General features: G+C 42.4%; 1 protein-coding gene across 6 annotated transcripts in view; it reads right to left on the reverse strand.

The window, feature by feature from the left end:
• LAMA3 (laminin subunit alpha 3) overlaps window positions 1-17667 on the reverse strand; it is a 276218-nt gene that overhangs the window by 67777 nt on the left and 190774 nt on the right. For 2 of the 6 annotated variants that reach the window (XM_058692496.1, XM_058692495.1), the window contains exons 37-40: window positions 17529-17612; window positions 9467-9697; window positions 4932-5045; window positions 253-362 (exon numbers count right to left, since the gene is read on the reverse strand). In XM_058692496.1, the coding sequence (XP_058548479.1) occupies window positions 253-362; window positions 4932-5045; window positions 9467-9697; window positions 17529-17612 (539 nt within the window). Of the gene's footprint in view, window positions 1-252; window positions 363-3801; window positions 4240-4931; window positions 5046-8057; window positions 9442-9466; window positions 9698-15437; window positions 16040-17503; window positions 17613-17667 lie in introns of those variants that run through there. The other 4 variants (XM_058692498.1, XM_058692499.1, XM_058692501.1 and 1 more) reach the window with 4 other exon arrangements.

Consider the following 17667-nt stretch of genomic DNA (forward strand, 5'->3'; position numbering starts at 1 on the left):
GAGATAGACTTCACATACCGTATCACTTGTCCATTCCAAGCGTACAACTCAATGGCTTTTAGTAGATTCACAGAGTTGTAAAAACCATCAGTATGATCAACTACAGAACATGTTCATCACCCCCCAAAGAAATCCCACACCCTTACCGGCCACTTCCTATACACTGCCCCTCTCCCACTCCCCATCTCTGGTCCCAGGCAGCCACCAAGCTACTTCCTATCTCTACAGATTATTTTCAAGCTCTCACAGTACCTGTTGGAATGAGGACATGGGCAGACGCTACAGTGTCCGTGGATGGCATTCCCATAGTGACCCTCTTTGCAGCGCTCACAGTGTTCCCCAGCAGTGTTATGCTGGCAGTTCTTGGGACAGATGAACATACAATTAAGAGCAGCCAATTACATTTATTATTATTAAGATTGTTATCACCTTAATTACTCACAATTATAACTCAAGTCCTCTGACTCTGTACAGAGCTATGAATCACAAATGGTATATATTCCTATCTATCCAGTTACTGTTGGTACTAGAAAATAAAACACGTAAGCATCCTTCCATCAGCTATTTGGTGCTTAGCATCAGGAGGATGAAATTGGAGGAAGACCAGCTAGATTCAAACTCACTCCAATGTTTCATAGCTGTGCAGCCTTGGGCAAGATTCTTCACCTCTCTGAGCCTCGGTGTTTTGTTGTTTTTTTTTTTTTTTTTTTTAAACCAGTTGTATTGATGTATGATTTACACACAATTCTAATTTTCTTAAAACATATAGTTAGAATAATACCCACTTGTGAAGGCTGGGAGGATTTTAAAAAGTACACTACAGCTTCAGCAAGGTGTTAGCCCTATCCCTCTTCCCCTGAGAATAATGTCTATGGAAATCAACTTGTTTTACATAATTCAGTTACTCGTGATATACTAAAGAGGAATATAGTTGCAATAAGTTAACATGTAGAATTTATTAAAACAATGAAAAGCTGCATTGTATCTAAAGAAATAATTCCAGCATCTCAGTTTAATTCCAATGTCTCCAAGAAGCAAGATGTTATTTATCTACGTTGTGCGTTTATGTAAATCCAATTATTTTCATGCCAAAGTCAATGCCTATTGAAAGTTGTTCTTCAATAAAGCACTGAGACGAGATGACTTTCCAATTGAGCAGTCCATTGAGGCAAATCCTAGCAGATGGTATCAAAGTTGCTTATTTTGTGGAATTTTTAATGTTTCTTGCTTTACTCTAGTAATACATATGTAAATGCACAAAACTATCCAGGAAACCACTCCCCTATTGTGGGCATTTGATAATTCAGAGATACTCTATATGACCGGGAATAAGTCTAATGTTTTTGAAACGTGCTTTTATGTAGAGGTGGGGCTTGGTAGGAAACTTCAATGGATGTGAGTTTTCAATAATATCTGAAACCGGGTTGCGAAAAACAACATGCACCTATATCCTAAGTGGGTGCGGCCCTGCTTTGAATGCGAGCCTGTCCCTTCCATCATAATGTCATCAGTTCCTTTGGCTTAAACACAACCATCCCTCACCAACCTTTCAATAACAGACGATCACAATCCACATGTTATAACATGTTTTCATACTTTTTTTCCCGATATGAAATCGTGTCATACACACAAGGGATGTTGTTTACACATTAACATGGAATCATCACCAGAAAGCTCATCCCTGCCCTGAATCCCTCCCTCTTTCCCCAAAAGTCACTGCCATGACAGTTTTTCCTGTAGACCTGGACGCTAGGACCAAATCCACATGCAGTGTATTGGATCCACAGAGGGGTCTCTCCTTGACCTTTACCTTGCTCCACGGTCCTGACTCTCTCACAAAATAGTCGTTTTTTTGAACGGATTATTTATCTTTCCACTTTAGTTTCCTTTCTTTTTAAACTCTAAATGACATTCTTAAGGAACAACATAGCTGAATAGATATCTTTTAATCCTAGATCCACTTAGTTCTGAGCTGAAAACATTGGAGAAGCAAGGACATGGAGAAACAAGAATTATGGTGAGTCCATCTGTGTCCTACTGAAAACACCCTGACCTCTGGTCCTCCTCGGGAGCGGGGGAAGAATGGTAGAAAGGGGTGAGAAACTGTGTTGCTTGATAAGGTCCCATAAGAATGTCTGAAATACCCCCACCCTCAGCTGAGAACACCTATCTTGATAGCTGTCTTTCTCAGTCCTGCAAATATGAGATATCTGCTCACCAATTTCCTTGTGGTTTACTGTGAATAAATTCACGGATGGATGGATGGATGAATCCACATCCACTCCCACATCATGTGCTCTCTTAGCTCCATCGGACACCAAACATCCATTGGGCATCTACTACGTGTCCCACCATGCTACCAGGTACTAGGGATGCCAAGATGGATCGGCACCCTGACCAGGGGGCAAATAGAACCCTGTGAGTACACACGTTAAATATAACGTGGAAAACTTGATGGCTGATGCACCCCAGCATCTCATAAGTGCAAGAGGAGCTTCAGGGAATGGCTTCTGGAGGCGATGATGCCTCCTGCATGGAGAATAAAAGGAGGGGAATTAGCTGGGCAGAGAAGTGAGGGGAGGGCACACCAGGCATAGGGAGCAGCGTGCATAGAATGTCAGTCGTGCAGGAGCACAGCGGTGCGTGTGGGCAAGATGAAGCAATTGGTATTCCGGAGAGTGAAGGGCAAGGCGGGGCGGGATGCAGGTGGAAAGGTAGCAGCTCAGATCACGGGAAACCTGAGGCGGCACGGAGGAGCATGGACCTCTGGTCATGAGTGTCACGAGAGCCCCAGGCCACCTGTGGGTCTCAGGTAAGTCTGGCAGGGGGGAAATGGGCACAAGAGCCAGGGAGTAAAGTGAAGGAAAACCGAAAGAGGAAGGGACATGGGAACAGAGTGGTAGAAGAGGGATGACCGAGATGGCAGAAGGCAAGGGGAGTGGGGGAGGGGCAGCAATATGGGGAGAAAGGGGGCCAGGAGAAGAGACAGAGCCTTGGCGAAGAGAAAGGGGCCTGTCACTGCGGGTCCTTCCAGCTGACGACGGCACCCACGCAACATACGACCTGCTGCTCTTGGACGCACACGGCTTTACTGCTAAGGGCTGGGGTTACTTTCTTCTTCAAACTTCGAAGTTTATTCTTGAAACAATATGGAGATTTGCACAAGAGTGAAGGTCCCAGATATTAGAAATTGACTCGGCTCTTGAGAGACGAAGTCCAATTTGCAGCGGAACCAGCCCATTCGATGGTGAAAAGTACTTGGTTTCCAAATCGTTATGGATCTTTGAGAATGAGGGCTGCATCCTTGGCTCCCATAAAACGGGCACACACACACACACACACACACACACACACACACACACACACACCCCACCAGGGCAGGAGCAGCGCTCAGAGCCTGCCAGGGGAGCACTGCGCAGGGGAGCGAGTGCAGGCACTGGCCCCGTGCCTCTGTGGGAGCGCGCATGCGCGCACGTTCCCCACGGGACCGCAAGCCTCGCGGAGGCGTGAAGGCGGGGAGGGCGTCGGGTGGTTTTAACCACAGTGCTTAGCTCACTACCTCCCACGATAGCAAAGGCTCCGTAAAGGTTTCCTGAATGAATTCTTTCTAAAGGCCATATGGCCATTAGGGACAAGTGAAGACACAGCTACAGAGAAAGGAAATGACAAAGAAAATCTTGTTTGATTAAAACAGATGAATTATGACTCATAGTGATCCTTCCGCTGGGTGAATGGACGCAGAGAATGCCTACTTTTGTTCTTTGGCAGCTTTGATAGAGTGGACGTGACATCTAGCCATGGTTCAGTGACAAGATAAATATTTATTTTAAATTAAAGCATCTACCTGTGTTACACATGGCATACGCTATGAAATATAAATTATTATAGAAGAGTATTTATGAGCTGAAAAATACTATTTCCCAATGAGTTTTATTGCTTTTGAACTTACAAGGTTAAAATTCTACAGAATATTCTATCAACAATGTCCTGTCCTGGCCTGTCCCATCTTGTAGTGGAAGCAGTTCCCTGGGACATGCTGAATTTGGCTTAATACAGTCTAGGAGCTCAAAGAATTGAAACACACTCTAGATGCATTGCACAATGCAAAGGAAATCCATGCCAGAAGAACGCATTTTCAAACAGCACAACGTAAGTGGGGAGGCTTGTGCTCCTAGGGGCACTGATGCTCTCTCCTTTCTTTGTATCTGTCCATTCTCCTTCCAAGTAGGGAGGCCCTGGCTGCCAGGGATGAAAGAGAGGAAGGCAGAAGAAAAAATGTGCTGCTTCAAGATACAAAAGAAAAATTTCCCGACAATCCAATTTTCTATGGGAAATATTTTTTAAGGTATTTTAAAAGAAGATTATTTTCCAGTGGATAGGCCACAGACAGCAAGGACTCACCTCACCTGTCTTCCTACATAAACCCACTTTGTCTTGGCAGCCGCAGATTAGTGCTTGAGTGACTTGAGTATGTGCCTTAAGTCTTTCTAAGCGTCATCTTCTCCCCTATTACTTGCTTGAGCTATTGCTCATCTAACAGCCACAAGGCTCCCCTCCTGCAGCCTCCTGCTACCCCAACAAAACAGGGGCCCAAAGCAGTGGCTCTGATTTGTTACATTCCACCAGGAATTAAGTCCCGGGATCCACCCATTAAAAACATTCCATGAAGCAAAAATTTAGAAGCTAATGTGTCATTTCATTGTTCAGCTAGGAGTTCTCCAATGGCATGTGTTAAAATGGAGGGAAAAGTGAAGTGTAAAATAATTCAGCCTGATAATGCTGAATGCCATGTTTACAAAGCAACCTCAATTTGGCTTTGGGTTTGGCTGGAGATGCGATATTTGATGTCTCAGGGACCAGTGGGGTGAGGGTGGGGGGCGAGGGGACAGGGAGACACAGATTGTCGGCCAGGAGAGTATCAATTTACTCACGATACATATTCCCGAGCCATCCTGGCATCGATTTGAATGTCCGTTGCAATTGCAGGGAACACATCGTCCGGTATATGCACCTTTGCTATCCCGATAGTATCCGGGGCTACAACCCTGTTTTTCAAACAAAGCATTTAGTCAACATAAAGAATTATTATCCAAAGCATGTGCCAATTCTGACTGTCAAGCATTCACTTTCTTTTTAAAATTTATTTTTAACATTTATTCACTTTTGAGAGACAGAGTGTGAGTCGGGGAGGGGCAGAGAGAGAGGGAGACACAGAATCCTAAGAGGCTCCAGACTCAGCCGTCAGCACAGAGCCCAGCATGGGGCTCGAACTCACGAGCCACGGGATCATGACCTGGGCTGAAGTCAGACGCTCAACCAACTGAGCCACCCAGGTGCCCCAAGCATTCACTTTTTAAATCTTTTTTCCTTTAGTTGGTATGTGGATTTCTACTTTCAAACACTAGCCAGTCCACTGGCTCCCTTTGTCAGATTCTACCTTGTTTCCACGCCACAGCACGCGTGTATGCTAGTGGCGGAGCGGGAGATGTGTGGGGGGACACGAGAGAAAAGGGAGACGTGGAGGGAGGAGTGTGGAAATGGCTTCCTCTCCTTCAACCGTTTTAGGGCAAGTGGAAGGGTAGAGAGGTGAAGGGGTAAAGAGGGTCAGGACATCAGTTTTTGGTGGGGAAAGTCTCTAAGCAAATCCTTTCAAGTTCAAGTGCTCTTAGGGCAGGCATTCCGTCTCCAAGTAGGAGTTTGGACTGGTGGATGAAGGGGGACTAAGGAGTCTTCATTAGGATCTATTCAACAATGGCAGAACCAGGGGAATCATGTCACTGCCACTCACTGGTCTATAAGCAAAAGCGAACTCAGGGGAGAGGACCGTGCCTGTGTTCTCTACAGAACGCTGCAGGGACGCTGGGCTCCAATGGGACACACAAAGACCCAGCTGGAGGGAATCTCACTGGGTGTGGTCTTCTTTTCTTGTTCAATGTTGCTTTGACCGTGTGTGTGTGTGTGTGTGTGTGTGTGTGTGTGTGTACATATATATATGTATTTTAAGGATTCTAGTTGGGCACCTGGGTGGCTCAATTGGTTAAGCATCCGACTTTGGTTCAGGTCACAATCTTGCAGTTCACGAGTTCGAGCCCTACAATGGGCTTTGTGCTGGCAGCTCAGAGCCTGGAGCTTGCTTTGGATTCTGTGTTTCCCTCTCTCTCTGCCCCTCCCTCACTCACATGCTGCCTCTCTCTCTCTCTCAAAAATAAATATTTTAAAATAAATAAATACTTAAAAAAGGATTCTAGTTAAGAATGCCAATAGAAGAAAAAGCAATTCTTCCAACACCAGCCATTAAAAATTATTTAGATTTCTGTCTTTAAAGAGAATCATAGACATTTTGTTTATTTTGGCAGAGCAAATTAATACATTGATTCAAACCAAATGTTGTCCCCAGTTTCTTTAAGTGACCTCCATATATGGCCTATCTAAAGCATCAGGAAAAAATAATATTTCAAGATAAAAGATCATCTTTCATCTAATCCTCTTTAAACAGCATTATGTCTATAAGACTCTGAAGCTACAATCAAGAGAAATCAGAAAATCAACCATCCATTCTCATTCATCCGTAGCCATAAAGGCCTCTACCTGGTCTGGTGGAAAAGAGGAAGAAGCCACCCTTATAGAGCTGGAGAAAGAAGCCTGGTATACTCCCCGGAGTAGAACATCCCAGTTTCTGATAGGAGTTTCTTCCAAAATTACCAATTACTACACACTGGACACAATAACAAGACTATAATTTCCAGTATGTTTTCCCCTTCAGCTATTAGAAACCATGTTTAGGCAAAAGAAGCTATTGCAAAAAATGAGATTGCTTTATGTGTTATATGAATAGGCTTGTCTACAGGAGAATCGAAGTATGAAAGGAATGTTCTTTAATTGAAAACACAACTGAGAGAGACGTTCGAACAAAATTCAGCCACTGGTAGTGTGATCATATCTACAAGCAAATACTCTCCACTACTAAGTGGCAAGTGTCTCTTAATTACCCCCACATATCACATTACATGCTTATGAAATAATATTTGGTAAAGAACAAATTATCCAAATAAATAAATATATGTGGTTCATTTATGACAACATGTCTGAGTAAAAAGCCTTAATTAAACATGTTTGGCAGGAGGACGGTCCATCCTGATTAAAATTAAACCACCCACCTAATTTGCTTTCGATTAGAAACAGAAAAAGTCCCCTACAAGTCACATGACTTCTACTCAGGCAGAACATTTGTCAGTTACTGAAATATAATCATTTTCTCACCTCTACAAAGCACACAAACTCCACACAATCTTATACACAATCCAGTTCAAGTACTCAGATTGTATTGAAGATTTACTCTAAATGAAAATGAATGTATCCTAATATATCATTTCAGAAAGGGGTTTAGCAACCATATTTTTTAAGTAACAATTTTTCAGGATCACTTTTCCGATAAACTTTTGTGGTACAAATGATAAAATGATGTCCCTATCAGGTTTTCAGGGCTACCTCAGCAGCCATTGGATCCATTTCTCTGTGAGCATACATGTAAAAATCCAGAAAATTGAGACAGAGAGAGAGAGAAAGAGAGAGCAAGCGAGCAGACTTTATGAGTGTTTAATGCCTGGCAAATTGAAGCATGTCTTGTTAGGTATTATACAAATTCAATCTCATCACTTTTCTTAAACATGGATTTCACTGATTTTCGTGGTTTACTTTACCGGTAAATTTTCTTCCAAGCAGAATTTGGAAGTCTACAGGCACTGGACTCTTTTGTCTTGGGGCCTGAGTTACTCTTGAAAGGGCACAAAGTTTCATAGTGTACTAACATCCCACAAACATTCAAACTCTGAGCTGTCTGGGCATTTCCAGGTGGGCTGATGTTTACAGGGTTTGTGGTTAACAGCTCAGGAGAACAATCTGTCAGGCACCGTAATAAACTCTGCCAGTCAACAGGACAGGGAGGCTCTGGGTCCCTCCCCCAGCCCACCCATTATTCATTCATCCCCTTAACTTAAAAAATGTCATAAAGCTAGGAACCCTTCCCCAGCCCAAACCAAATTGAAAAGGGACATTACCTGGCTGGGCTTAAACTCCACATAACTTGCTTGCAGATGGCTTTGACCCGGAGGCTGAAGAAACGCTACCCTTTGCTGCTGTGAATTATATCCCAGACACTGCCCCACAGCTGCCCCAAAGATCCACAGCCATCCAGCGCTCCAGGCTGACCACCTCACTGTGGGGGACATCCTGGTCCCTTGGGCGTCCTGCTGGCTGCACGCAAACCTTTTCCTCTTCCTCTTATACCTGCCCTTCCTGCTTCAGTGCCCAAGCCCGCCTGACTCAGGTGAGGCAGGCTGTCTGCGGCAGGAGGCCCCACCTGTAAACTTCACCCATGAGTCAGCCTGTGAGAGAGCGCACATAACAGTCCCACAGGGAAGAACGCCGCTCTGTAATTCCTGCGAGGTGGGGTAGGCATCACCTTCTACCCACCTTACCCCGCAGACGGCACTAGCTGATTAGAGCAGATGTAAATCACAGGCTGAGTCACGAGCAAAGAACACGCCCGGGGCAGGAGGCTGGTAATCCAGAGGTTCCACTCCTTCCCTGGGGCTATGATTTTATTTAATTCGGCTAGAAAAGAGATAGGAGGAAGGGGGTGGGGAAGAAGAATCTTGGCACCTGTGGACTAAATGTTATAAGACAGAAGTCCCCACGGGGTACCTGGGTGGCTCAGTTGGTTAAGCGTCTGACTTTGGCTCAGGCCATGATCTCCCCAGAAAACCACGACAGGTAATATATTTGCAAGTTAAAAAAAGAAACTTGTGTGCAGATCACCTAGGGGCTTTCTGCGATCAAGGGGTGAGGATAGAAAGGGAAGGATGTTGCTAAATGTACATACAGGGGGTAGAGGGAATACACTGAGTGATAATATTTGCTATTTCCTAATAATTGCACCAAACATTGTGCTTTCCCTCCCATCAGGAAGAGAACCTATTTACAACTTGAGATACGACAGTTTCATTTTATGGCACAATTTAATCATCTGAGGACAATCAGGCTGGCTGGGCCTGGCAGGAAGATCTGCTGTGAGTTCGGAAGCTGGGCTGCCACGTCCCCTGGAAGAACCAGGACACTGTCTGGACTCTAAACCGGAGGGGCCCTCGACTAAAGAACAGCACAAGAACCCGAGGAAAGGCAGTGGCTCAAATACTGGGATGCCCACTGGCGGGCTCCTTCTACTTCCCAGAAAGTCCTGATTTCTACAGCCTCCAGGATTGACCAAATGCCTGCGGCTTTCCAGTGGAATTTGAGGTGTCTGTGATTTCTTTTTTGTATTTCATACCTGAAGGTGGTCCAGGTAAGACAGAAGCTATAGCCCAGGAGACACCTGTCCGATGGACAGAGTACTTCAGACCGTCCAGCAGGGTGGGGGCAGCAGACAGAAGGAGCAGCCACAGGAGTCCTAGGGGGAATTTCTTCCTACCTGACATGAGTCACCGGTGTAGCCAGGGGGGCAGGCACACATCTCCACATGATATGCTCTACGCCCACTTCCTGTGGCAGAGGCCTCCTCCAGTCCCACCCCGCTCAAGGAGAGCCGCTGAGTCTCGGTGAAGTAGAGGCCTCGGAGGCGCACACCTTCTAGTCTAGACAGTACCATCATCAGCTCTTCCCGGGACACGGGGGCACCGCTGCTGGCGTGCCTGAAGTTTCCCTACACATGGAAAAAGAAAAGCAAGGTCTCCCCTTGGCAAGCTCACTTCCAGGGCTTTCAGAGAGGCAGGCGTCCAGCACAAGTCAAAGGAAAGGCATGGAAGACAAGAGAGAAGGGAAAGGAAGGGAAGGGAAGGGAAGGGAAAGGAAGGGAAGGGAAGGGAAGGGAAGGGAAGGGAAGGGAAGGGAAGGGAAGGGAAGGGAAGGGAAGGGAAGGGCAAGGAGGAAGGGAGGAAGGGAGGAAGGGAGGAGGGGAGGAGGGGAGGAGGAGACGAGGAGAGGAGAGAACAGAAGTTAGTATAAGATAGCAGATTTATATTTAGAGTCAGGTGTCCTGGGTTATTCCTAAGAAAAGAGAGTGCCACATGAAAGGGGAAAAAATGAAGGCAGGAAATAAGGCACAATGAAATGCAATAAGATTTCCTAGTGTTTACTTATTTTAAAATGCACTTTTGGGGCACCTGGTGGCTCAATTGGTTGAATGTCTCTCTTTTTTAAACTTTTTTTTAAAGTTTATTTTTTTGAGAGAGAGAGAGAGAGAGAGAGAGAGAGCAAGGGAGGGGCAGAGAGTGAGGGAGAGAGAGAATCCCAGGCAGACTCCTTGCTGTCAGTGTGGAGACAGAGGTGGGGCTCGATCTCAGGAACTGTGAGATCATGACCTGAGCCAAAATCAAGAGTCAGACACTTAATAGACTCAGCCACCCTGGCGCCGCAGAGTATCTGACTCTTGATTTTGGCTCAGGTCATGATCCCAGGGTTATGGGACTGAGCCCCACCTTGGGCTCCATGTTGTGCATGGAGCCTGTTTAAAATATTCTCTCTCTCTCTCTCTCTCTCTCTCTCTCTCTCTCTCCCTTTCCCTCCCTCCCTCCACTTCTCACTTCCTCTGTCCCTCTAACCAACTCTCTCTCTCTCTCAAATAAATAAATACATAAATAAATACTTTTTTTAAAAAATGCACTTTTGTGTGTGCAAGCACAAAATGAATGAGAATGATACAGGAGAAAGGCTTAAGGAAACCCACTGAGTCATGCAGTTAGATCACTCATTAAATGTACATAATTGGGACAGAAAGTACAATCTTTTCTTGCACACACACATTTACATTTTACTTTTATGATGGTAAAAGGCACATCACATAAAATTTACCATTTCAGCCATTTTTAAATGTACAGTAGAATAGCATTGATTATATTCACATTGTTGTATAACACATCCTAGACCTTTATCATCTTGCAAAATGGAAACTCTGTACCTATTAAGCAATTTCTCCTCTCCCGCCAATTCCTGAAAACCACCATTATACTTTCTGATATTATGAATTCGATTACTTTAAATACCTCATATAAGTGGAATCACTCAGTATTTGTCTTTTGGTGACTGGCTTATTCCACTCAGCATAAAATCTTCACATTACGTTCCAGCATCTAACTAGCTAGATCTATCATATTCTAGCACGTGATAGGATTTCCTTTTTAAGGTAATATAATATTCCAACATATGTATATACCATATTTTCTTTATCCGTTCATCTGTCATCTGCCACCTCTTATCTACTGTGAATAGTGCTGAAATGAACATGGATGTGTGAATAGCTGTTCAAAACGCTATTTTCAGTTCTTTTGGGTATATACTCAGAAGTGGGATTGCTGGATCACGTGGTCATTCTATCTTTAAAATTTTTTTAAATCTCAATACTCTTTTCCACAGTGGCTCGCACTGTTTTATAATCTCACCAACAGTGCACATGTGTTCCAATTTCTGCACATCCTCGCCGACACTTGTTATTCTGTTTTAACAGTAGCCATCCTAATGACTGTGAGATGGCATCCCGTTGGTTTTGATTTGCATTTCTCTACTAATTAGTGATGTTGAGTATCTCTTCATGTAAAAGCCTGCACTTAGAGAAAGAATTTTTTTTTCATGTTTGTTTATTTTTGAGAGAGAGAGACAGAGCATGAGCAGTGGAGGGGCAGAGAGAGAGGGAGACACAGAACTGGAAACGGGCTCCAGGCTGTTAGCGCAGAGCTCGACATGGAACTTGAACTCAGGAAGTGTAAGATCATGACCTGAGCTGAAGTCGGAGGCTTAAACGACTGAGCCACCCAGTCATCCCTAAAAGACTGCACATTTAACCTTTATATTCTGTTGCCTCCTTAAAACTTGGCTTCCATATGTCTTAAATGGGCATAATAATATCTAATCTCTCAGCAGTATGATGAGGATTATGTGTCCTATAGTGTCCTATATAGTAGAGGATTAAAGCAAATTAAATAATATAATGTACATAAAGTGTTTAGCCCAGTGCCTAACATGTAGTAGACATTCAATAAATGGTATCTATTATTATTTACATATAAATAAGATACTAATATAATTTTAGTTTATATTTTTAACAGCTTGAGGTATGATTTGCATACAATTATATTCCCTTATTTTAAGCGTACAATTTTTAGTAAATTTACAGAAGCATGCAACCATCACCACAATGTAGTTTTACATTTTCATCCCCCTACCCCCAAAAGAACCCTTGTGCCCATTTGTAGTTACTGCCTATTCCCATCCCAAGCCCCAGGCAACTGTCTCTAGCTTTACCCTTGTTGGACCATTTATGTAAATACAAGCTTTAGGGATGCCTGGGTGGCTCAGTCAGTTAGGCATCTGACTTGGTTTCGGCTTGGGTCATGATCTCACAGTTCAAGAGTTCTGTGCTGCTAGTGTGAAACCTGCTTGGGATTCTCTCTCTCCCTCTCTCTCTGCCCCTCCCCCACTCATGCTTGCTCTCTCACTTGCTCTCTCTCAAAATAAATTTAAAATAACACTTAAAAATCAATCAATAAATACAAACTATTTCAATAGTACACAAATGCTTATCTTCTATTCATTTCTTCACCTGCTCTGTTGTGCTCTTATTATCATATACATTATGTCTTTATACACTGTATGCTGATCAACACAGACTTATAATTACTTATAATTATTGCTTTAAGCAGTTGTCTTTTAAATCAGAAGGTTACAAACAAAAGATATATTTTTACTGCCTTTCATATTTACCTATGTAGTTACCTTTACAAGTGTTTTTCATTTCTAACAGGGATTGAAGTTATTGTCTATAGTGTCCTTTCATTTCTGTCTAAAGATTCCCATTAGTATTTCTTATAAGGAGGGCAGGATAGCACTGAATTCTCCCTGTTTTGTTTATAAAGGAATGTCTTCATTTCTCCTCCATTTTTGAAGGACATTTTTCTGGATATGTAATTCTTTGCTGCATGTTTCTTTTAGCACTTTGAATGCTGCCCCACTGCCTTCTGACTTCCATGGTTTCTGGTGAACAGTTAGGTCTTAACCTTATTGAGGACCCTTGTATGTGATGTGCTTCTCTCCCATTGCTTTTAAGATTGTCTTTGTCTTTCAGAATCTTTACTATGATGTTTCTAATGTGTGGATCTCTTGCATTTATCCGACATGAAGTTTGTTGAGCTTGGATGTGTAGATTAATGATTTTCATCAAATCTGATAAGTTTTGCAGCCATTATTTCTTTAAATATTGTTTCTTTCTTTGTTTCTCTCTCCTCTTGTTCCGGTACTTCAATTATTCACATGTTGGTACATTTGATGGTGTCTCATACGTCTTTGAGAGTCTGTTTGTTTTTCCTCACTCTTTTTACTTTCTGTTCCTCAGACTGGATAATCTCAATTGACCTTCAAATTGGCTGATCCTTTCTTCTGCCTGTTCAACTCTGTTGTCGAGCCCTGGTCTTAGTCAGCCTGGCTGCCATAACAAAACACCATAGACTCAATGGCTTAAACAACAGAAATCTGTTTTCTCAAAGTTATAGAGGCTAGAAGTCCCAGATCAAGATTGCCAGCCAGTTTGGTCCCTGGTGAGAATTTTCTTACTAGCTTACACATGGTTGCCTTCTCACTGTGTTCTTATGTGGTAGACAGAGAGAGTGAGTTTTCTGGTGTCTCCTTTTATAAGGGCATTGATTCTATCAGATCACAGCTCTATCCTTATGATCTTATTTAACCTTAATTACTTCTTTACTCCAAATACACTCAAACTAGAGACCAGGGCTTCAACACATAAATTTGGAGAGAACACAACCCAGTCCACAGCAGCTCTTCTAGTAAATTCTTCATTTTCAGATATTGTAATTTTCAACCCTAGAATTTCTATTTGGTTCTTTTTTTTATAATTCCTATTTCTTTACTAGTATATTGCATTTGGTGAGATATTGTTCTCATATTTTACTTTAGTTCTTTAGACATGGTATTCTTTAGTTCTTTGATGTATGTTGATTTAAAGTCTTTGTGTAGTAAGTCCAATGTCTGGGCTTCCTTAGGGATGGTTTCTATTTATTTATTGCCTTTCCCTCCTGTGCATGGACCATGCTTTCCTGTTTCTTTTTCATGTCTCATATTTTTTTGTGGAAAACTGGACATTTAACATAATGTAACATGGCAACTCAGGAAATCATATTTCTCCCCCCTCCCCAGAATGTGTTGCTGTTGCTATTTACTATTGTTGTTTGTGTCTTTGTTTAATGAGTTTTCTGAACTAATTCTGTAAAGTCTGTATTCTTTGTCATGTAAGGCCATGAAAGTCTCTGCTTAGGTAGCTTAGTGGTCAGCTAGTGACTAGACAGAGATTTCTTTAAATGCATAAAACTGAAAAGTCTCTTAGTATCTGCCAAGGGGTTTGTGTGTATGTTGAGGGACCCCTCAACACTCAGCCAGGCAGCTGACAACTCTGTTTTAGCCTTCACTTCTGGTTTATTCTAAGCCTCAAGGTCAGCTAGAGGTGAGGGCTTAGGGCAGTGTCAGGTCTTTCCTGAGCATGCTCACAGCCCTGAGTATGTGTGGCCTTCTACCTTCCCAAGATTGTGTTGGAGCTTTCCAAAGCCCCCATGGACATCTCATTCCCAGCTTTTTAAGTTTTGTGATTAGCCTATTATTAGTCCCAACTGTTATCCATCACCTCAGGCAGCCATGAAGTTAAGCAACCGCCTCTAAATGTTTTCAGACATGCCAAGGGAAAAGCTTTTCATTTTGGAGACAGTTCCAAGTCAGGTCAAACAAAGACAGCTTAGAGGTAGAATCTTCCAGAAAACCTCCAGACAGGTCAAATCATGATAGTTCTCTGGGAGTGAAGCTTTGTATAAGCTCCGATGCCACTGTCTCCCCTGATGGTTGCTGGGCTACTGGCGGTCACCTTGCTGGTGGGCTATTGTTTTTCAAAGCTACTGTGGAGGTGGGGGATGGGAACAGAGCAAGCTGACTGCCACAAAGCCCGATGTTCTTACCAAAATTCAGTCATTTTTCTTGAATAAACACTTTTCAGATTGTTGTAAGCCTCTGATCAATGTCCAGGTTCTAACATACTTGATTCTAACCATTTTTGCCAGATTTCTCATTGCTTTTACAGAGGAGAGAATTTCTGGAGGTTCCTCCTCCACCAATTTTGCTGGCATGTCCACTCTCATATAAATAGAATATGTGGTCTGTGTCTTGCTTCTTTGAATATAAAAGCAATATATTGCTTTTGAGGTTCATCCATGTTGTCATAGGTATCAATGCTTTGTTTCATTTATTGCCAAGTAGTATTCTATTGAATGGATGGACCTGTACAGAAATGTTAAAATATGTCTACAGATTCAAAGTACTTGAAAAGTATCATCTTGAGGTATCAGACATATTTTAAAAAAATTTTTTTAATGTTTATTTTTGGGAGCGAAAGAGAGACAGAGCATGAGTGGGAGAGGGGCAGAGAGAGAGGGAGACACAGAATCCGAAGCAGGCTTCAGTCTCCATGCTGTAAGCACAGAGCCCTACGCGAGGCTCGAAATCACGAACTGCGAAGATCATGACCTGAGCCAAAGTCGGATGCTTAACTGACTGAGCCAGCCAGGCACCCCTTAATGTTTATTTTTGAATGTGTGTGCAAGTAGGGGAGGTACAGAGAAAAGGGGAGGTGAGGATCTGAAGTGGGCTTCTGTGCTGACAGCAGAAAGCCCAATGCAAGGCTTGAACCCATGGACCACTAGATCATGACCTGAGCTAAAGTCAGACACTTAACCGACTGGGTCACCCAGGCACCCCTGGACATACTTAATAATACAAGTGGAACACTATTTTAAAGAAGTTGTCATAACCAAGTAAATGTAATATGTTTTATGATTTCATAAGCTTTCCTTTATTTATCTTAATCTTATTTCTTTTGGTATTAGACTGTTTTTGTGGCTTTTCTATCCATTCATTCCAAGCCTTTGTTGGCCACTGAGGAAGGCATGAGATCACAGCATTTACAAGCTCACAGGGTTTATAAGACAATGATAATTACCTGTAAAACAGGAGAGACCATGCTAAGTGCCATACAGATAGTATAAACAAAGCCCTATGAAGATGAAACTCTGTATATTCTACACAATTTATATTTTAAATTTATACACATGAAATATATGTCTAGAAATATAATTAATATTTTGAATTCATAAAATAAGTCAAAACTCATAATTGCTTGAAAGGACTAAGTTGTAGAAATGGAGTATTACTCGGCAATCCAAAAGAATGAAATCTTGCCATTTGCAACTATGTGGACGGAACTAGAGGGTATTATGCTAAGCGAAATTAGAGAAAGACAAATATCATACTTCACTCATATGAGGAATTTAAGATACAAAACAGATGAACACAAGGGAAGAGAAGCAAAAATAATATAAAAACAGGGAGGGAGACAAAACATAAGAGACTCTTAAATATGGAGAACAAACAGAAGGTTGCTGAGGGGTTGTGAGAGAGGGGATGGGCTAAACGGGTAAGGGGCATTAAGGAATCTACTCCTGAAATCATTGTGGCACTATATGCTAACTGACTTGGATATAAATTAAAAAAATAAATTAAATTAAAAAAAAGAAAAGATGCTCAACATCAGTCATCATTGGGGAAATACAAATCAAAACTACAATGAGATATCACTTCAAATCTGTCAGAATGGCTGAAATCAACAACACAAGAAAAAACAGGTAGCTGCCAAGGATGTGGAGAAAGAAAAACCCTCTTACACTGTTGGTGGGAAGGCAAACCAGTCCAGCGACTCTGGAAAACAGGATAGAGGTTCTTCAAAAAGTTAATGGTAGAACTACCCTATGATCCAGCAATCACACTATTGGGTATTTACCCAAACAATACAGGACACTAATTCAAAGGGATACATGCATCCAATGTTTATAGCAGCATTATTTGCAATAGCCAAGATATGGAAGCAGCCCGAGTGTCCACTTACTGATGAATGGATAAAGAGGAGGTGTAACACACACACACACACACACACACACACACACACACACTGGAATATTATTCAGACATAAAATAGAATAAAATCTTGCCATTTGCAATGACATGGACAGAGCTAGAGAGTCTAATGCTAAATGAAATAAGTCAGTCAGAGAAAGACACACACCATATGATTTCACTCATTTGTGGAATTTAAGAAACAAACAAACAAAAAAACAAGCAAAGAGAAAAAGTAAGAGAGAGAGAGAAACAAAGCAAGAAACAGATGATTGATTATAGAGAACAATCTGACGGTTACGCGGGGAGGGGCGAGTGGGCTAAACAGCTGATGGGGATTAAGGAGGGCACTTGTCATGATGAGCACAGGGTGATGTATGGAAGTGTTGAATCACTATAGTGTACACCTGAAACTAATATAACACTGTATGTTAACTAAGTGGAATTAAAATAAAAACTTAAATCTTAAAAAAAAAAAGAACTAAGTTATGGAACAAAAAGGATCATCAAGAACCTTTTTATGTGTGTTTTTCCTTTACCTCCACCACCTGCACACGCACGTGATACAGACGGTCTGGCCGCGGGTTATTTGGCTCCTCATAGATGATGGACATGTGCTGACCCTGTTTAAAGAAAAACATGAGATACGTCACAACAGAGAAATAATACCTAATATGG

Source organism: Neofelis nebulosa, chromosome 11 (genome assembly GCF_028018385.1).
Source record: "Neofelis nebulosa isolate mNeoNeb1 chromosome 11, mNeoNeb1.pri, whole genome shotgun sequence".
Classification (NCBI taxonomy): Eukaryota; Metazoa; Chordata; class Mammalia; order Carnivora; family Felidae; genus Neofelis; species Neofelis nebulosa.